This window comes from Nelumbo lutea, chromosome 3 (genome assembly GCF_056320005.1).
Source record: "Nelumbo lutea isolate HS-2025 chromosome 3, American lotus-T2T, whole genome shotgun sequence".
Classification (NCBI taxonomy): Eukaryota; Viridiplantae; Streptophyta; class Magnoliopsida; order Proteales; family Nelumbonaceae; genus Nelumbo; species Nelumbo lutea.
In genome coordinates, this window is record NC_142686.1 from 101,621,964 (window position 1) to 101,644,231 (window position 22,268).

General features: G+C 35.2%; 1 protein-coding gene and 1 long non-coding RNA gene across 4 annotated transcripts; one reads left to right on the plus strand and one right to left on the minus strand.

The window, feature by feature from the left end:
• Positions 1 to 10,106: 10,106 nt before the first annotated feature.
• Positions 10,107 to 11,627, minus strand: LOC148867213 (uncharacterized). The gene is made up of 2 exons (XR_016109503.1): positions 11,281 to 11,627; positions 10,107 to 11,188 (listed from the first exon to the last, which is right to left on the minus strand). It is a non-coding gene; the product is annotated as an uncharacterized LOC148867213 (long non-coding RNA).
• LOC148867214 (aspartate aminotransferase, mitochondrial-like) lies at positions 10,903 to 20,692 on the plus strand. 3 transcript variants are annotated; one of them, XM_088976052.1, is made up of 12 exons: positions 12,008 to 12,347; positions 12,504 to 12,589; positions 13,393 to 13,570; positions 13,686 to 13,892; positions 14,525 to 14,731; positions 14,934 to 15,039; positions 15,146 to 15,250; positions 15,358 to 15,530; positions 19,646 to 19,805; positions 19,975 to 20,070; positions 20,193 to 20,287; positions 20,399 to 20,692. In XM_088976052.1, the coding sequence occupies exons 4-12, from the start codon at positions 13,738 to 13,740 to the stop codon at positions 20,463 to 20,465; spliced, it is 1,164 nt and encodes a 387-aa protein (XP_088832178.1). In that variant the 5' UTR covers positions 12,008 to 12,347; positions 12,504 to 12,589; positions 13,393 to 13,570; positions 13,686 to 13,737; the 3' UTR covers positions 20,466 to 20,692. The 3 variants fall into 3 exon arrangements, with proteins under 3 accessions (XP_088832177.1, XP_088832178.1, XP_088832179.1); XM_088976053.1 differs by having other exon boundaries at positions 12,149 to 12,347; positions 13,393 to 13,892; XM_088976051.1 differs by lacking the exons at positions 13,393 to 13,570; positions 13,686 to 13,892 and having other exon boundaries at positions 10,903 to 12,347.
• Positions 20,693 to 22,268: the final 1,576 nt, after the last annotated feature.

The following is a 22,268-nucleotide window of genomic DNA, read 5'->3' on the forward strand; positions in this document are numbered from 1 at the left end:
CTTTTTATAGATTGGTCTCAGACCCAAATGGACACAAAGGTGTCCTTTCAGACAAGGACCTCTTCAGAATAGCGCACCTATTCAAAGAGGCACAGGAAGGAGGAGATACGAACAAGAAAAGAAAACTTCAAAAATAAATTCAAATTTTAAATTTAAATGATTAATTCAGTTAAAAGCAAAAATGATCAGTCACACTTCACACTCACTTAAGTTAGTTATTAGCATGCATTGCACACACTATTCTTAACTGATTAAGAGCCTTATGCTCAACCTCCTCAAACTGTAGTGAACACTATCTTATCTCGGCATCTAAAATGGGACACAAACGATAGTGCTTTCCTAAGTCATCTAGTGACTCATTTTTACCCATTCAACCTAATTCTAGGGATATCCTTTCACATAGGTTGGGTGTCCATCACTAATGACTTATATAATGGGTTTCAGCCCCATTCCTACTGATGCCTCATAAACCACCTTAGAAGTATGTGGTTTGGTTAACAAATCTACAAGGTTCTTTTCAGATCTTACGAAATTCAAAGCGATTGTACATTTGTTGAGGTTTGTCTTACCAAGCTATGACTTAAGCAGATGTGTCATCTTTTACCATTGTACATCTGGTTCTTGGCTCTGGCTATTGCTTCTTAACTATCACAATGGATAGATATGAATAGAACTGGTCGTGACCAAAGTGGTATATCTGCCAGTAAGTTCCTTAGCCACTCTACCTCGGACCTCGCCAATTTTAGTGCAATAAACTTGGCCTCCATTGTTGAACTTATATTATATGACTGCTTTACCGATTTTCACAAAACTACTCATCTACCTAGAGTAAACGTATATCCACTAGTAGAAGTATTATCCTTTGAATATGAAATCTAATTCGCATCAGTAAAGCCTTTTAAAATAGGAGGAAAACTTGAGTAGTGTAAACCAAAATTTATAATTCATTTTAAATATTTTAAATCTTATTAGCACTTCCCAATGTTCATTTCCGGGATTATGAGTATGTTGATTTAATTTTTCCATAGCTATAGCTATGTCTAGTTTTGTGCAATTCATTAAATAAGATACATATCCAATTATATTTGTATATTCATTTTGTGAAACATGTTCTCCTACATGTTTTTTTAAGTGAATATTATAGTCAATAAGTATTTTAATTGGTTTATAGTCATAGTATCCAAACTTCCTAAAAATACTCTCTACATAGTGTGATTGGGAGAGAATAAAATTTCCTTGTTGTTTATGAATTTTAATTCCTAAAATTACTTCAGCCTCACCCAAGTCCTTGGTATCAAATTTGGACATTAGAAATTGTTTTGTTTCTTTTACTACTTCTAGACTTGTTCCCATTATTAGCATATCATCAACATATAAACATATCATGACTCCTTTATCATTTCCAAATTTGCTATAGACGCATCTATTAGAATTGTTTCTATTATATCCATTAGTTATTAACACATTATAAAATTTTTCATGCCATTGTTTAAGAGTTTGTTTTAAGCCATACATAGACTTAATTAATTTACATACTTTATTTTCTTATCCTAGCATTATAAAACCTTCAGGTTGTTTAATATATATTTCTTCCTCTAATTCCCCATTTAAGAAAGTTGTTTTCACATACATTTAATGAACTGCCAGTTTGTAAATGAATGCTATAGCAAACAAAACTCAAATTGCTATTAACCTTGCAATCGGGGAGTAGGTGTCAAAGAAGTCTACATCTTTCTTTTGTCTAAACCTTTTAGTAATTAATTTGGCTTTGAATTTATCTATTGTACCATTTGGTTTTAATTTTTTCCTAAAAATCTACTTACGGTCTAGTGCCTTAGTTCCACGTGAGAGATCTACAATTTCTCAAGTGTAGTTAGTGACTAAATAATCTATCTCACTTTTATGGCTTCTTTCCAAAATACTACATCAGGTGAAGTTACGATTTCCTAATAGGTTACAAGATTCTTGTCCACTAGAAAAGCGAACATTCTATCACCCAAGTTTGTTTCTCTTATTTGTCTTTTATTTATCCTTAAATCTAGTTTTTGCCTAAGTGAAGTACTGATTCCTTGAGCACTTAAATGTTCTTGGTTTCTAGTTTGGATTTGGGAATGTTCCCTTGCATCTCAAAACTCTATTATTGTGTTATTTTCTACAACATTATCAATTGTTTTAATTGTAAGAAATCGATAAGCTGCATTGTTTTACGCATATCCAATGAACACACAGTCATAGGTTTTTTGTCCCAATTTATTTCTTTTAGGTTCAGGTATTCCAACATTTGCTAAGCAACCCCAAACTTTTAGGTAGTTCAAATTAGGTTTTCTGTTGTACCAAATTTCAAAATGTATTTGTCATTTCTTCTTGGTTGGTATTCTATTATATAAGTGACAAGCCATTAGGATTGCTTCCCCCCACATATTCAAAGATGCACCTGAATTAATTAGCATTGCATTCATCATTTCTTTTAGTGTTCTGTTAAGTATTTCTGTAAATCCATTAGATTCAGGTTGATAAGGGACAGCGATTTCATGTATAATTCCATTTTCTTCAAAGAATTTTCAAATGGTTTGTCCATCATATTCAGTCCCTTTATCTATTTTAAGTCTTTTTATTTTCTTTCCTAATTGTTTTTCTACTTCAGTTTTGTAGTTTATAAAAGCTTGATCAGGCTCATCTTTTGATCTAAGTAGAACTACTTTTGCATATCTAGAGAAGTCATTTGTAAATGTTATATAGTATATTTTTCCTTCTCTATCTTCTTGGCATTTAAGGTCGCCTAGATTACTGTGTATAAGTTGTAATAATTTAGTTTCTCTTTGTACACTTTTATGAGGTTTCTTAGTGAATTTTGTTTCTACACATACTTGGCATTTTTCATTTGTAAAATTAATAGGAACATTCAAAACCCCTAATTTACATAACAATTTTAAATAAGGAGCACTATGATGTCCTAATCTAGCATGCCAAATATAAAAAATTCAACAATATAAGCAGAAGAATAAGCATTTTTATTTATAATAATATCAGAAATATTTAGTACAAACAATCCATTAGCATTGTATCATTTTCCAATAAAAACATTATTTTAGTCAACACGGAATTGTCTGCTTCAAATGTGAGATTCAGTCTTACTTTGTTGAGGAGTGCTCCTGATACCAAGTTTTGTTAGATTTTTGGCGCATGCAACACATCATTCAGCATTAGAATTTTTCTTGAAGTCTGTTTTAGGAGCACCTTTTCTTTGCCATGACCTTCGAAGTTTGTGAGTTTCCCATTAAGACTTGCTCTCCTTCAGATTGAGTTGTATACTTATAGAAGGAGCTATGGTCCCCACATATGTGCTTGGTAGCACTGGTGTCCAGTACCCACTCCTTCGGCTTATCAACTAAGTTTGCCTTAGTTACGATGGTTGTGATTATATCCTCAGTCAGATTGACTTTTGGTTTCCCTGATTCATTCTTCTTTCAGTACCGCTAATCCTTCTTGTAATGTTCGAGTTTACCACATATATAGCAATTTCCTTTCTTTTGTTGCTTATTGAATTTTTTATCATTTTTCACATTTAGATTCTTTTTTAATTTTGTAGTCTTTTCCTCAACCATATTGGTTTTGGAAAACTAGTCATCATCTTTCTTTTTGTTCTTTTCTTCTATCTTAATTCATACCACTACTTGGTCCAAAGTAGTGTCCACATGCCACTAGTAGGCATGCACTCGCATACTAGACCTCCGCGAACCACAGAGTTGATGTTCAGATTTTCAGAAAAAACAAAAAAAAGAAGATTGTCAAAAAACAATATGTTGTGTGAAAACTGGGTCGACCAACACTCTTATTATAGATTAGTCTTAGACCCAAATGGACACAAAGGTGTCCTTTCAGATAGGGACCTCTTCAGAATAGTGCACCTATTCAAAGAGACACAAGAAGGAGGAGACACGAATAGGAAAAGAAAATTGTTCAAAAATAAATTCAAAATTAAAATTTAAATGATTAATTCGATTAAAAGAAAAAACGATTCGGTGTAGCGCATGTACACATACAAGTACATGCACCCGCACCCCGACCCAACCCAGCTCGGCGCGCATGTGTGAAAAGCACCCCCTAACTCCTCTCATATGCATGAGATATCTATAGTGCTTTCCTCCTATGGGTTTCTGCCCATAGGGAGAGCAAAACTATAGATGTATTCTACCTCCACTCCTTTCCCAAGCAGTGTGGGACAAGGAGTCTTCCCATGCATTCAAGAGTGGGAAGAGGAAAAGACAAAAATAAGATAGAGTGGAGAGAGATTCTTGAAATTTCGAATCTCCCTCCAACAAAAGTTATTAGCTCTTGGAATCCGATTAGGATAATCATAATAATCAAAAAAGATAAAGGGTGGGTTTTAGCCTGCTAGGAGACTATGAGTTGGTATGTTAAAAGTCATATTTACAAAACGAAAAATAATGTTAAGGTTTAAAGAAGAAATTAAGTTTTTGATTCTCAACAAAAACCAGTGGCAAAACCAAGGAAGAATAGATATCTTCTGTAGAGCTTGGACTATCTATTTCACATCTGAGCATAAAACTATTTCTTCTTTTTTTTTTCTAATGTTGTAATTTCATCATCACCTGCATAATGGCATATAGTTCTGCTTGGTCAATAGAAGTAGGATGTGATGTTCTTCCTCCAATAACTTTCAAACATTCCAAGCTTGCATTTAATATTACAATAACAAAACTGTATAATGAGTGAAATTTTCCATGCATCAATGAAGACAATTAGCTCAGTAGTATTATTAATAGTCAAATTCATTCTTTGACTTCCAGAGAGGGAGTGATATGATTTTTTCCTACAGTCTTGATTCCATGGATTGTTGGAAGATTCTATTTACAATAGAAATAATTTGAGAAGGTAGAATTTGTTTTTTCTTGAAATTTTTTTCATTCATGGCATACCATATGTAATAACATGCAATAGCTAACCAATTCAAACATTGAAGGAAAAGATGTTGTCAGCTAGTTGGTTATAAAGTTCCTTAAGATAGGAAGTCCAAGAGTCTTGAAAAATATTATGCAAGTTGAGATTCCATGGATTTCCAAATAGCACGGCTTGAGAGAATTGGCAATTAAGAAACAAATGAGTAAGTGTTTCTTCTGATTCTTCACACAGAGTGCACAACTTGTCTAATGGATCTATAAAATGAAATTGTTAAGAATTCTCCAAAAAAAGAGTTGATAACGAAGAGTAGTAGTCAACTTCCAAATCTTGGATAAACAGAATTTGAAATTTTCTGATAGATTTGGAAGAATAGTCATTTGTTTAATCTTGTATTCCTCCTTAACTGTGTACTTCCCAGAACGATGAGGGGTCCAGATCCAGTTCATTTCATTATTGGAGGGAAAAATAGGGGTTTATAAAATATCCCTTGCTTCTTCTCTTGGAAAGAGAAGTTGAATTTCACTCGTATGCCAATGCCCCATAGAAATTAGGGATGAAATATTCAAATTTTGCAGATGAAAGGAAGTAGGAAAAGTAATCCAATGGAAATTATGATTTTTCTGGATCCAAGGAAACTGATGAACCATAAAGTTTGAATTTTCATTTACAAGATAACCTACTTTAGAAGCCTGTTCTATTAATTTGGGACAAACAACTTCCAACATATAGAACCAATAGAGGTAGAGGCATAGGGAATTATATTATGATTTTTTACATATTTAGTTTTCTATATCTATGCCCATAATTTGTGTTGCTCATTTAAAAATTTCCAAGCTATTTTCTTAAGAAGAGCATGGTTTACCAAAGTAAGATTTTTAAAACCTAAACCACCAAAAGCTTTGGGTAACAAGAGAAAATTCCAAGGACACCAACAATGAAGATGTTTTCAAGTAGCAGACACACCCCACCAGAAAATTTTAATTATTTTATTCATTTGATCTATCATATTCTAGTGAAATTGAATAAGATTCATTGTATGAATAGGTAAAGTTTGAAGAACATATTGAATAAGAATTTTCTTTCCAGCTTGATTAATTGTAGAGGCTCTCCAATTGTTTAATTTGGCTTTCATATTGTCCAGAATAAAGGTAAGTTGAGAATGTCTATTACAGGACCAAAGAAGAGGAAGGCCTAAATATTTTGAATTTTTGCTAAGAGGGCCTATATGTAGTTGTGTTTTAATGATACGTTGATGCCGATGGTGAATATTCTTACTACAAAAAACTCCAGATTATTCTAAATTAATCATTTGTCCAGAAGCTTGTTGAAATTTAGTAAGAATTTGGAGTAAATTGTCTAAGTCTTCCCTATGAGCTTTCAAAAAAAGCATATCATCCACAAAGAAAAGATGAGAAATTTTAGGAGAGTTAGAAGTTAAGGATATGCCTTGTATTTTGCCTTTAGTTTCAGCCTGAAAAAGAAGAGGACTTAACCCTTCCATTGCTAGGATAAACAAATAAGGAGATAAAGGATCTCTTTGTCTTAAGCCTTTAGAGGGGCAAAAATGTCCTTCAAAAGTACAATTGATTAGAATTGAATATGATACCAAGGAAATGCATTCTTTAATGATTTGACAAAAGTCCTCAGAGAAACCTAAGAGAGAAAGGAAATTTAAAAGAAAGTTCTATTTAAGGCGGTCATAGGCTTTTGACATGTCTAACTTTAGGCAAGATAGCTCATACTGCATCTCTTACGTTTTAAATAATGGAAAACCTCATGAGTCAGGATAGTATTGTCAAACATGTGACGACTTGGAACAAAATCTACTTGATTTGGAGCTATACACTTATCCATGAGGGTATGAAGTCTATAAGCTATTAGTTTGGCTATCACTTTATAAATGATATTACATAAACTAATAGGCCTGTAGTTTTGGACTTTTCTGCAATCAATATTTTTAGGAATAAGATAGATGAAAGTATGATTCATCCTTCTGAGCATTTTCTTATTCCTAAAAAAATTCCTGAACCACTTGTACAATTTCTGACCCCATTAAATCCCAGCATTCCTTAAAAACCAAAGTTGGCATTCCATCTAGACCAGGAGATTTCATACTGCCAATACTGAAAAAAATAAATTTAACTTCTTCTTTAGATGGAATATTCAGAAGTCTAGTATATTGGGAAGAAAAAAGCTCTGAGAAATAATCCGCAAAATTTTTTACAATATTTTCATGAGAGGATTTCCATTGATTATTGTCATCCATTATTCCTTCAATATAATTTTTTTTTCTTCCAAGTACTTTTATGGAAAAAAAAAGTTGTATTTCTATCACCCAACTGTAATGAATTGTGGCGATATTTCTGTCTCCCAAAGCTTTCCAATTGCCACATAGTTTCCTCCAATTCATTATAAAGGATATGTAGATTTGAGTAATCTTCCAATTGTTCAGCCTGTAAGATTTTGGTTTCCAAATTATTTATTTTTATTTTCAGACCAAAAAAAGATTGTTTCCTCTAATGGATTAGATTTTTCTTTACCCTATCCAACTTTTGAGTTATCTGAAACACCACATGACCATTGATTTGATAGTTCTAGCCTTCCTCCATAACCTATTTGCAAGAGGACTCCACTAACCACATCTCAAAGAATCTAAAAGGTTTAGGTAAGTTTTGAGTCTGTGGGTGGAGATTTACAAAGGGTGATGGTCATAACCCCATTTTGAACCCAAAGATAAAGAAGCATTTGGAAATAAATGTAACCAGTCTGGGGACAAAATTACTCTATCTAAAGTCCTATGCATATGACCCATTGTTCTTTTGTTTGACCAAGAAATTCCACTGCCTTAAAGATTTAATTCTAGAAGATTATGATTTATAATTAAATTTCCATATTGAGTTGAGGTTAAATGAGTTGTGTTAGAAGATGAAAAGGAATGATCTAGAGAGTCTAGAGAATCAACTTCATTAAAATCGCCTATCAAAACAAAAGGGAGATCAATTGTTGGTAGGGAAGCATTTAAATTTGCCCAAAAGGTATTCCTATGGTGTTTAATTGATGGGCCATAAATAAAACCTAAAAGCCAATAATCGAAATTTGATTGCATTTTGAGAAAAACATACCTAGAGTGCGACCAAAAAACAGAAGCTCCTAAACCCACTTTCCATAAAACTGCTAACCCCCCTACTTGGCCTTCAGGATTGATTACGAAAGAGCTAGGGCACCTAAGAGAATTTATTAAAGTATCTAATTTAATTTCAGGAATTTTTGTCTCACAAAGAAAAATAACATTAGGGTTAAAACAAAAGACAAAATCCCTCAAACCATGAACTACCTTGGGACGCAAAGCCCCTCGGCAGTTCCAACTCAGAATTAACATTGATTATCTAAAGAAACAAGATGAAGTATGAAAGACACGAAATCAGAAGGTTGCTCAAGACTTGTTTTACCATTAAGATTAGCTGTAGGGGAAGGCGAAGTAGGTGGAAGGTTAACAAAGTCACTGAACTGAGGTCTTTTCCAAGTGCATCGAAGAGTTTGTTCAGCTCTCAACCATGGTCTTGGATGATTCATGGTTCGCTGGTTAACGAATCGATCATAAGAGAAATCAATGATATGGGGCATTGGTTGAAAGCAACGATGGAAAAGATGACCTACTTTCCCACAAAGATAACAAACCCAGGGTAGACCTTTATAACGATAAGTAAACCATTGGTGAATACTAACAAAACAACCAGTTTTCAGAGGTCTATCAACCAAAATAGTTAATTTAGCTCGGATATAATTTTGAACTATAGAAATGAACCTAGTAAGGCCTAGACGTTCGAACAAAGGTCTTCCAACATCAACAAACAGGGTTTCAAAGGGTAGATCATGAAGTTGAATCCATAATTCAATTTGTTGAAGATTCCAAGAATACTAGGATCTGCCTGGGGCCCAAGGCTGCATGAGGATCCATTAACCGTTTAAAATCCAAAGGCCATTGTTGCGCATTCTAGTATAATCTTCTTCATAATGGAACTTTAAACGAGAATGACCTCGATGGAAAGGAGCTAAAAGTAATTGATCTGGCCCATGGCTGTTGAGACCTTGTGCCCTCATTAGATGGATTTTTTTTTGTCATCTTTATATCAATGATTTGTAACTTGTAAGTATGCAAGTTGGATGGGTTGGGCCGGTTTTGTGATCAATTTAGGCCCAATTTGAGTCTAGTCCACACTGTGATTTGATGCATTTGGGTTGGATCGATTCAAATATGGGCTGGATTAGGTTGGCCAATTAATCTAAAATGTATGTATAAATGTGTATAATCAGGCTGAATTTGGATTGGCCTAAAATTGGATTGGATTCAGGCTGTCCAAGGGCTAAATCAAAGTCCAGACAAAAAATAAAAAATAAAGAAGTCTAAAGACTTGGGCCCAGGCCTAGCTTAAGGGTTGAAAATCCAAATCCAACTCATTTAAAATTTTGGGTTAGACTGATCCAATTTCAGGTCGGTCACGTCCATGTTGCACCTCTAATCAGGGATGTCAATGGGTTGGGTTGGACCCGACAAACCCAATGGTCAATATTTTGATTCCAGATCCTGATATATTGTCCCAAATTTTATTGGTTTCAAACTGATTTCACCCATCACCTAATCGATTCAAACCCTTATATATAACAGTTTCAATATATTTATAATTTTATTATATCGGGTTCATCAAATCAGACACCGATTGTCCCGAGAATTTATCAGTTCGATTCTAGGTATAAAATTATAGACCCTATCGGGGTCCGATTTGGTCCTGGGTCTTGGTGTTTCTTTATCAGGTCAGTTTCTATTCGACATGGACTCTACCCAGATCCGATCCGTTAACAGCCCAACCTCTTGTAATCGTGTAAAAATAAACTAAGTAAATATTACTCAAACTTAAAAAATTCCACTTCCATCCAAAGTCAATGAGGTGATCCGTGACGTCTATATAGGCTACTCAAGGTATTTTGGTAAATATTCATCAATAATAAAGGTATTTTAGTAAGTACACTAACAAAAGTTCTCTCTCCTCTTTTAACTCTTGTTCTGCGGAATACATGCCGAACCGAAAGATCGGGAGTCGGAAGCCCTCTGCCGGGGCTCGGACAGAAAATCTCAACAACGAATCGTTTTGACGCTTAAACCTAAAAAAAATAAAAAAATGTAAAAAAAGAACCGGGGCATTTCAATAAATACGAAAAATAAAGACTAAATTACAAAAACACCTGTTCTATAGGGTCAGTGACAAAAACCCCCCTTCTGTCAGTATTCCGTCAGATATATTCAAAAAAGATTTCATTTTCACGGTTAAATTGCCCTTATCATAATTTTTTGGACAATTTTACCTATATTATTATTTACTCTTAGCTAACAGACGAAGTCCCCACTTTCTTCTCCTTCTCCACTGTGCTGAAGCATCTGGAGGTGCCACCCTCACGTCGAGATCTTGTCTGTCGTTCATGATGTATTCCGAAGATCGATAAGATCACTCACCCAAAACACACAACCGCTTTCCGCCTCCAGTGATGTTGGTATTCACATAAGCTATACAAGAAAGCAACTTGCCTGTTCTATATGATATTTAGAATTCAATTTTTAAACCCATCACAGGATACGCATCTTGAAACAACATTTCAGGAGCCAAAATTCTTGGAAGACTCGTACCCTGATTCCGCTCCCCAACTGTTCAAGTCTAGTTCTTCGAAGCCCGATTCAATTTCACTCTGATACTAATTGTTAAGGTCAAGTTCATCCCTTGATCCTGACTTTCTAAACCAATTATCACAATCCTTCTTATGGGTTGGTGATCTCTTAACTGATTGCTAATCAACAGAATTGCCATCAGAGATGGTGCTCCCACTTCGCTTCCGTCCACCAATTCGATCATTTGAGTTGCCCCTGTTTGGATTGATCTCCATAAATGGATGCACGTTTGAATGTCTTTTACTTTCATCGAGGTATCCATCCTCCAGCTTCTGTGGTTTTTCCTCTTTTCTTTCACAGCTCTTAGAATCATTGGTTGCTTCTCTATCTCTTGTAAGCTAAAACTTCCTCCTTTAGTTAGTCCTGAGAAGGAAGAACTTGAACGTTGTCTCTCTACCATGGAGACCAGATGAGAGAGTTCAGCTTTTGCAACTTCAAGTCCCACACATGAAGAATTATATGCGGCCAATGTTTCTTGTGCTTTCTCTAGAACTGACTGTAGGTATTTCCCTTGAGCTTCAATCGTAGCTGCAAGTGTCTTTGCACCTAGAGGAGAAAAATAGTTGCTGGTGTGTATCCGTTATTCTTTGCCAAAAATAACTGGCTTTAAAATAAAGCTGGGTTGATGAAAAGCCTACCTCAATCTGTTCAAGAAGCTTTTTCTGCACTTCCATTTGCAACTATAGAGCCTTAGCAATCTAAAAGTTGCTGAGATACATGTATCCATATCAGCTCAATCCTTTCAAATTAAATTTCCTATCAAACAGAGTAACACAATTTCTTACTCGAACTTGGCTTCCACAACACAGCCATCGGACCCATCTCTGAAATCCCAAGCCTATTGGTTCTTGTGCTTGAATCCCTTCACACACAGATGGACGAAGAATTGTTGTCGCAAATCCCAAGCCTTCTGGTTCTTGGGCTTGAACCCCCCCATTGAAGGGTCGTCTGGGCTCTTCCAAGATGTCCGGAAATTATTCAAACCGGTCTTCAAGTTCTACCCCACTGAAGGTTCTCTGTAGTACATTCACCCATACAGAAAACTTGATATGTTTATTTGAGCAACATCGGAGTTCCATTCCGGAAATTATCGAGATTGTAGAAGTATTTTTTGTTGAGAAGTAATGGGGGTATTTCTGGGTTAGGTTTTGAGAGAAAATGGCAGAAAAAGAAAATAGAACAAGTTTAGCAGGGTATTTTGGTAATTTAACTGTTTCCATGATCTGACTTAACGCCTGAGGTGTTATTTGTCTTATGGCTAAAATTCGGGGTTGTATAGGGCAGTCCTTGTCACTGACCCCATGTATAAGGGGGTCTTTGTCATTTACCCAAAAATAAAACCAAAAGTGGAGTTGGCTTTTAATTACTTTCGCTGTTAGTGAGCTTGTCACACTTTTCAAGGTGGTTGCAGCTATTCACGTTTCCGCACACAATTTTCCACATCTGTTTCTGTGTCTGCTCGCGCCGATTGATTAATATACCATCGTCTTCTCGCAAGCTTTCTTCGCCGAGATTGAACTGATCAACGATCATGGCGTCGAGGACCGCTATTTGCAGAGGACTTCTCAGCAGAAACTCCATAACCGGAGCCCGATCTATGTCCTCCTGGTGGACAAGTGTTGAACCTGCCCCAAAGGATCCGATTCTCGGCGTAACCGAAGCCTTTCTCGCTGATCCGAGCCCCGACAAAGTGAACGTTGGAGTTGTAAGTTTCTTCCAGTTATATTCCATATCTTCTTTAAAAAAAAATCTTTGCTTATTTCTGATGTTGTCCCTGTTTTTATTATTTTAGTTTGTGCTTCTGTTTATGATTTGTTTTTTTTTTTTTATTTTTTTTTTCATGTGGGTTTTGATGATTTAGGGAGCTTATCGTGATGACAATGGGAAGCCTGTTGTTCTTGAATGCGTCAGAGAAGCAGAGAGGAGGATTGCCGGAAAGATGAACATGTGAGTGGTTGTTGTTATTGGTTTCTTTCAAGTGGATTACTGTCTTTTTGTAGCTGGTTTAGATAATATTTGATGCTTAGTTATTGAGCAGCAGTGGATATCAAGTTATGCAACTTTTTGTGTATAAGTGTGCTTCCCACTTGCCGCTAGTGCCGTGGTCCTATCATATCTACTTTTTCTTCCATTTCCACTGCTTTGATTCTTATACTACGATGTTGCTGATAAATATACACTTTGTGATACAAAAAGTAGATTCTGATTGCTTTACGATTTTGCAACTATTTTAGTACTTTGAGTGGTGATATGCATCCAGTCGTGAGTCATTTCTTGGATATTAATTTGAAATTGCATGCTTTGTCGTTCCCTCAAATTGCAGCTTAGGTATGGGTAAATTATAAGAGCCGTATCGAAATTTAACTGACGACAAAATTTAGGTAGGAAAAGATTTAATATGACGCCTATCATTGTATTGGGTTGGGTTAAACATCTAAAGATAATGCTGATGCGATGGTTTATTGGCTAAGTTTGATCAAAGTTGGGGATATGGAAAAAGAAGGATAGCAGATGTAGGTCTTAAGAAAATAATACCTCTTTTCCTCTCTTCATGATGTTTTGTTGTCTTAAGTTGATTTATCCCACCAGCAATGGATTCTCAACTAAATCTTATACAATTGGGCGTCAGCTATAGCATTTTATTTTGTTATTCCTTTAACCAAAACAAGTCGACATTCATTTTTGCAAAGGTTGCAAAAGTTCCATTCCAGCTGCCAACCTGACACAAATTTCCCCCTTCATAAGGTCAGGTCTTAGGACAGGCAATGTAAGAACTAAGAAAAGCCCAGCATGGACAATCTTGGGTGGAGGTTGAAGTCCTAATGAAATTAATGTGATGTTAGTGATATGGGCATCCTGATCCACCTTGTATTGGCAGAATTCTCATCAGGTGCAGCATTTGGCTCATTATTCATGTGGATTCACCTAGTAAGTGGTTCTACAAGCTTATTTTTTATGGAAAATTCCTGGAAAATTCCGACCCATCTGATATTAGCGGAGAATTTGAAGGCAGTAATATGTCCATTATCTATTGCGGATGCAGATCTTATTAGAGCCAAGAACCTAAAGCTTTCTTTGTCCTTAAACAATTAAGGATGACCATGCTGATTAGAGGTTTCAGTCATAGTGGATGCATCTTGTGGAATCTGACTCCTTTCTCAATATGGTGGTCTTTGGAAGGAACAAAACCAGGAATCCAATTATCCATTCTCAAGGACGCATACAACTTCGAATATAGGTGTTTTTGTAGGTAATCATCAGCAGATTATTTTTTACCCAATTTTTTATTCATAGAAGAATATGGATGCATACAGATGTATATCTTGGTTCATGTTTTTGACTCATTAACCATGTAAAGTCCATTTATGTGGTATCTAGCCCATTTATTCAAATTAATTATACAATAAACTTTACCTTAGTTATGCAAAGAAGAGTTTAAGGAGATTCTTGCATTGGTGTTGTTGAGTGGAGAAGATCTTAGGCAGGTCCATTTTTGTTTACTAAGGTGAATATCATGTTCTCCTGAACCCCTATACACCCTGGTTGATCCTCCTTTTTTTGTGCTACATGCTTTTCTTTTGAAGGAAATTTCACCAAGAAAAGAAGGATGTAGTTGCTTCTAGGTCTTTTTCTGTGCTGCATGCTTATTGACTTGTTGACTTGTTTCTAGGCCTTCAGCCATGTTTCTTCATGTTTTCCTTAAATTTAATAGACTTTTCACATTGTTAATCCATAAGAAAAGATAGAGATTGTTTATTATGGTTTTTTTTCTTGGTTAAATAGATAATGCTAACACCTGTAGAATTGTAAATGCTAATTTGAGTTATTATTTTACACTTCAATTTAAAACTGCTGAAAATTTTATGGCAATGTTAACATCAGGGAATATCTCCCCATGGGAGGAAGTGTAAAAATGGTGGAAGAATCATTAAAGTTAGCCTATGGAGAGAATTCTGATTTAATCAAAGAGAAACGAATTGCAGCAGTGCAAGCCCTTTCGGGAACTGGTGCTTGCCGACTCTTTGCAGACTTCCAGAAACGTTTCAGGCCAGATTCCCAAATCTATATACCTGTGCCGACATGGGCTAAGTGAGTGATCATGTCATTTTGATCTCCTTTAATTTTATGCAAGAAGGTTATGCAGAAATGGTAAACGTAACAAAGCATGAAATTTTGAATTAACCATGTACTGTCACAAAAGCTTGATATGCTGCACTTATCATTTTTTTTTTTTACACTTCTTGCACATGGTTGATTAGTTTAGGATTCTAATACAAAGATTCTGTTGTAGCCATCACAACATCTGGAGAGATGCCCATGTCCCTCAGAGGACATTCCATTACTACCATCCTGAATCAAGAGGCTTAGACTTTGCATCATTGATGGATGATGTGAAGGTATATAAATTGCAGGAAATTCTTGGTTATTTTTCTCTGTTCTCGTTTACCATTCTTTTCTCACATTGCCATTTTTTTTTAATCTTGTCTTGCTTTTTATGCATAGAATGCTCCAAATGGTTCATTTTTCTTGCTTCATGCATGTGCTCATAATCCTACTGGAGTGGATCCATCAGAAGAACAATGGAGAGAGATTTCATATCAGTTCAAGGTTCGTTGCTTCATTGGATGTGCCTCTCCCATATTTCTACTCTGCACCATATTAAATGAAGAAGCAGAACTTTTATTTGACATTTTATGCTTTGGTATTATTAACAGATAAAAGGTCATTTCCCCCTTTTTGACATGGCATATCAAGGTTTTGCCAGTGGTGATCCTGAGAGAGATGCAAAGGCTATCAGAATCTTTCTTGAGGATAGGCATGCCATTGGATGTGCCCAATCATTTGCCAAAAATATGGGACTTTATGGCCAGAGAGTAGGATGTCTCAGGTATGTATTGAAAATATTGCTATTTCCATGTACATGATTCTGTTTCTGCCTTAACTAGTTTGGACACTATTTAAATATTAATCCCTTGACTAAATGTAGTATACTGTATAGCTACTGCTACCACCACTGGACAGCATAACACATTTACACAACTCCTATAGTCATTCATTTTTTTGTTGGTTATTGTCAATATTACCTTCTATTTATAAACATTTGTCCACTGTTTAAGTTGCATAATCATGGTTTAGTCAAATTATCTTCGCATGAAGCTATATTGTTCTTGAATTTTCTAATATTATGGTGGGTATTAATTGGACATAGCATTATAGTGGTATTCTAGAGATCTTGTGTTTAGTTTATCATTTTACAGATAGAACTGAAGCAGATCAAATTTAATACAAGGTTTTAGCCAAAGAGTGATCACCATCTTTTCTTGGATAGTAAGGGCACTGATACTTATTTTTCTCTCTTTTTTGTTGGAAAATAGTCCTTGGATGGGTGGGACATAGATAACCAAGGTTGGAAAACCAGGAATATTGAATCAAAATTTCCAACAAAAAAGTATTATGGCTTAGAAATTCAATTTCAAGTCAAGGAAAGTTAGGAAATTATTTATTCAATAAATAAAAAGGGTCATTAACCAATTCTTGTCTTGGCAATACAGGGGTGGACTCCAGCATTTTTATCATGAAAAAGGCTGTTCTCATTTCTCAGCCTTTGTCATTGTACCATGTAATGATCCCTAAGAAAAATGAGGGTTTAACAAAAGGGGGTATTACAAAATGATTGATTACCCAAACAAAGGTCTTCTCATTGTACCATGTAATGAAAAATGTCTTCATTATTCATAAAAGAAAGATCGATTACCCAAACAAAGACCAAAGAGGGTTTGATCAAAGGTTACAAACCAAAACAGGAAAAAAGGGAAAACAAAGGAAGAAGGCAGAGTATAAAACTACAAAATCTTACAATGGAACAAGAACACAAAAAAAAAGTAAATAAACAAAAACAAAAGTGGCAAATCAATACTGAGCACTATTAATTAAAATACAAAATGGAGACTGTATGATAGATCTTAAAAAGAAAAAGATTTTAATCCATCCCAAAAATACAGAATACCCTATGCCAATTTACATATTTAAATAGGGATTTTGAAGAGGGATTTGTATCAGATTGACAATGTCAAAATGTCAACATAAAAATCAGTGTCTACCAATGGCCAGTGGTAGCGGCAATGGCCAGTCAGAAGTGATGAGAGAAGAGTATTTGTTTCTCATGCAAAAGAGAATTTCAATATTTTAGGTTTAGTTAGATTAGATTGCTTTGATCAAATCTTCATTAATGGTGCAAATGCCTTAACTCTTACTTGGCTGATTCATTATGGTTGAAATTTTACTCAACTCAGCAACTCGCCTGAGTCATAACCTGATTTTGCAACCATGAGTGGAAGTTTATAAGATAGTTGTATCTCTTTGCATAGGAGCTCACTTCTTTCTATTGATAGAAATGGGTTTCATCCAACCGTCTTACTTGGATCTTTGCCAGGCTTCATGGATCTTTTACAATTTGGTATTTATGTGGTTGTGTCCCTAGAGGGCAAGGTTCAAAGTATCACTACATCCAATACACATGAACATGCATATAGGGTGTTCGAAACCCACATTTTTTTTTGTTTTAGTTTTTTCTTAATTGGTCAGGGGGTTGGTCTTAGGCAGGCCTACCCCCCTGAAAATGGGCTAAACCCCAAAAGCCCCTTATTTGGCATATCGGGGACCTGACGATACGATACGATATGCCCAACACTGGGTGTATCATATCAAAATTTTGAACCTTTCTGGAGGGTGGTATTCAATTAACTTGCATTTTCACATTCAGGGAATGGGGTCTGAAAATGAAATGAAGATTATCACATTTCAGCAAATTGATGGGGATCCTGTAATAGATTCAATGTTTTCACTTTGAAGAACCTTCCTTTTGCTGTTTAATAGGGATTTGTTTTAAATGGTCTTAATGTGGAGTTTACTATCATCTTCACCAAGGTATCTGTATCAGTTATCTTTTGCATTTTCATTAATCCTTTCCCTTCTTATTTTTTATGGGGATTAAGGGGATATTTCTTGTGAGATTTTTGTGTAATTCCCTTTGGGAAAAATGATTTATTGGTGATATTTTTAATAAGTAACTTATAAAATTTTACTAAATATAAAAATATGCACAATTAATACAAGCATCCCTTGGATCGGGTAGCAATCATGCAGTGATTTAAAAGGTGTGCCTAGGTGCATAAGCGAGGCACATTTTAAGATATGCACCTTCCCTAGGCCTAGGTGCATTCCCTTTGAAAAGGCATGCACCTGGTGTGCTTTGCACCTCAGTTCAGGCGTGCCTCAAGGGGCTTGTAGTTGTAGGGATTAAGAATTTAAGACCCTAAAATGGACTTGTTTGGGCTTGGTACAAAGGTGGCTTATAGAATTAGAAATGAAAGATGTTTAACATCACATTAGCTATTTGAAATAATGCAATTGAGATAGAATAAAGAAATTAAAAGCTTGACATGCTTGAATATGTTTTGTATGCTATTTTTTGTTTTATTTTTTGCATTTTTTATGTTTATTTATTTTAATTTTAGCTAATAGGGCTTTTTAGGACATTTCGTTTAAAAGTTAGAGTTTAAATTTTTTTAATTATTTACTATTTTTAATATTTTCTTAATTTATTTTGAATGTTTTTTACAGTTTTTGCATTTTTTTTTAAATTTTGCACCTTGCTTAAAAAAGGCACGTGCCTTGCACCTCAAGCACAAAATTTCTTTGCATCAATCACATGAGTAATCCTGTGTCATGGAATAATTGTTTTTGTAATTAAAAATTGAATTTGCATATGATATGTATCTTATGAATTTTAATAGATTTGATACATTTTAAGTTAAGATTATATATATATATATTTAAATTATTAACTGATTTTAATTTACACTTTATAATAACATATTTATTGTTTACAAAAATAAAAATATTGTTTACCAAGCATTTGAAAATTTAATATTTAGTTGATTTTTTTGTTAATGTTGAGAAGTAAAAATAGTAAAACAGCAAGTAATTGATATGGTAATTAAAATATAATAATTTTGTATGTTTGTGTCTTGGACTTAAATAGAATATAATATAATAATGGCTTTGTCCATGTATTAATTTGTAAAAATCTATATATTATATAATGAGTCTTGGGTTCTTTTTTTTTTTTTCGATGAATGTCTTGAGTTCTTGATTGAAGGATTATCAACAAAATTGTATGATATTTATGCATCCTAGTGTTTCATAACTTTTGTCTGTATCCATGCATTTCCAAAGTATATCCATATTGAAGCAGTCCGATAGGATACCTGATACCGATACTTATATCATGAATGTTACCTGATACCGATACTTATATCATGAATGTAGCCCTAAGGTGATATTTATTGCATTCTTATTTCTTATATAATGAATCTACCTTCACCTGGCAACTTGTGTTTGGATTTTTTAGCAACTGATAAGTAGCCCTTTGGTGCTAGTGCTACTTATTGCATTCTTATAAGTAGCCCTAAGGTGCTACTGATATCATGAGTCTACCTTCACCTGGCAACTTGTGTTTGGATTTTTAGCAACTGATACCTAGTAAAAGAAACGCAACTGATAGTTGAGTGTTATCTCAGTCATGGGCTAGGGTCTTTCTTTGGTTTCTTGATTATTAGCCACTTTCAAAATCACACATGATTATTTCACTAATTGAAGCCATTTTCATGGTTTAATTTCTTATTAATAATTGAATATTAGCAACTTGAACAAACAGGAAAAAAATCTACCAATAAAAAAAGAACCAATTGGAAAAAGAAACAAAGTTGCAAGTTGGTAACTCCTTTGTATCATGTGTTTTGTGTCTGACGTCCTGACAGCTGGTCTAGTAATCCTTCGTTACAATTACCATTTTTCCTTTACTAAGCTGTTTTTTTTGCTGGTGAATGCTGAAATTTTAAGCATATACACTTTTTTCACCCTTTTCTTTATTATCTTGCTTCTGAACATTTACTTTGCAAGGCAAAGAGGGTTTATGGTGCTCTTTTTTCATATAAACAGCATTGTCTGTGAAGATGAAAAGCAATCAGTGGCTGTGAAGAGTCAGTTGCAACAACTTGCCAGACCCATGTACAGCAACCCGCCAGTTCATGGTGCTCTTATTGTTACTACGGTACTTGGTGATCCGGAACTGAAGAATTTATGGCTCAAGGAAGTGAAGGTAATCCAACTGCCTCCAATTAGGCAATTACCACTTGGTTCAATTCCCATTTTTTACTGCACAATTCTTGAAAACCCATTTATCATTTGTTAGACTTGCGCTGATCTTTTTTTGTCAAACAAATCAATGTTCATAATTGTCTAGTTGTTCTCTGACACTTTGTGTTCAGGGCATGGCTGATCGCATCATAGGGATGAGATATGCTCTAAGAGAAAACCTTGAAAAGCTAGGTTCATCCTTATCATGGGAGCATATAACTAATCAGGTACTTGGATGTTTTTCCTAGGTCTTTCATTTTATCACTCCTTTCTAATAATCATTCCTCCTTGATTACTTTAGACATGGAAGGCTTGTTGGTACTTAAGATTTTGCTCTGCTTGCAAACAGATTGGTATGTTCTGCTATAGTGGCTTGACACCTGAGCAGGTGGATCGCTTGACAAATGAGTTCCACATCTACATGACTCGTAATGGTCGTATCAGGTAATTCTAATCTCAGGAGTCTTCTATAAATGTATTCTCTTGTTGAGCAGGTGTTCAGGGCATCGCTTGATAAATGTATTCTGATTACATTTTTTCATTCATCTTTTACAGTATGGCAGGTGTAACTACTGGAAATGTTGCATACTTGGCAAATGCCATCCATGAAGCCACAAAATAGATTTGAGTTCTGACTAAAATCATTGATGTCACATCATGGGATAGGTGTTGTATAACATTGAGGCCGAGGCATAAATTGATGTCATGAGCTGCTTTTTTTTTTTCCTTTATTTTTCTACCGAGGATAGGGAATAAAATAAAAACTTTGTTAAGCTTAACATGAGCAGTTTTTGCAATTTTCTGCCAGAGGTGAGTAAAGAATGAAATAATTTTTGGTTAAAGATTCAACCTTTATCTCATCTGTTAGAGTAATCGGCCGGCCTTTCCGCCGGCGACATGTTTTTTGTCTCATAAAGGGGGGGTTTTATACGATTGCGACCTCCTCTGCAACTTCAGATATCTTTGTACCCCACACGCCCACAGCCTCTGAAGAGAAGGTGCAGGATTTACCCCGAATGAGAGACCATTCATCATACATATTGTAGTCCATAATCCATAGTCAATACCACCAGAGTCGGTCAATATGGAGGAATCTCAATGCCAATCAATTTAATTTGAATGTTAAAAAATTCCGGTGAGGTTGCTAACTTGCTATTAAGAATTAGGCTTGCTGTCCTAGCCTTCTGGATATCCACCATTGACGTGCCTATAAGCAGTCTTTCTGATGGGGCTAAACTTTACTAAAATAGACGAATCACGAGATCTTCCTCGAATCATCCAGCATTGGGTGGACTTTATGGAAATTCTTTGTTTTTTTGTAAGAAAAGAGACCCATTGCACAGAAAGAAGCTAAGGGTACAAAAGAAGACCCTCATGTGGAGGTATGCAAGGTTCAAAATATCGTAGGGGTGCATTGGGCATTTTGATACTTGTTTTTTTCACTTTTTTTTATTCTTTTTTAAAATTGGTTTAGGAGAGCCGGTCTAGGACCCCTCCATCCCCTGAACCGGTCAAACCCTTGATAAACTCACTGTAGGGGCGTATTGGAAGGGTCCCAGAACGATACATATCGATCAATACGGGTTGATACGTAACGATACTTTGAACCTTGGAGGTATGCGTTGTATCTTGGGGGGATGGGTCTAGGGGTTAGAATATAAGATCTATTTAAATTGGCCCTTTTAGCTATATCATGGGTTGGGCCTACATCGTTCCTGTTTACATTCACCATTCATGTTGAGGTATGCACTGTGTCTTGGGGGGAGGGGTCTAGGGGTTAGAATATAAGATCTATTTACATTGGCCCTCTTAGCTATATAATGGGCTGGGCCTACATCGTTCCTGTTTATATACATAATTTTAAGATTCGCAAAAAAAAAGAGAAGGAATTTGATACGCTCGATTAAAGATTGTTCATTCCACCTTGTGTTTATTCTAGTTTCCTTGAGTTTTTGCAGGATCTCCTTCACATCTGACAAAATGATGGCATGATTGATACCCAGTCTGAAACATCTATTTTGTTTTGAAATGCAGCTCCACGCCTCCACCCCAACTAACAAACTCGTTATATTAAGTTTGAATCTTTGGGGGCATTTCAAACTTCAAAACCCGTTTCTATATCTGCTAAGGCGAAATTCTTCAATATAAGTCCACTTTCTCAAATGTTCTCTTTTATGGTTTGAGTAACAATAGCAGTCTAATTACAAGTAGGCAAAGTTGAGCTTGCATTCATTGTCAAATAATCTTAGAAGCATGATCTTACCCACAACTTTGCTGACAAGCTTGTTCAAAAGCATCCCATCTAAGCACTTTGGGTCCAATTTCATCAAGTTTGCAACTTCGATTTCATAGTAATTGAGATCAGTGGATTGCAATCTGAAGATTTGCAGGAATGGGACCCATGGATTTCTTATAGCCAAGATAC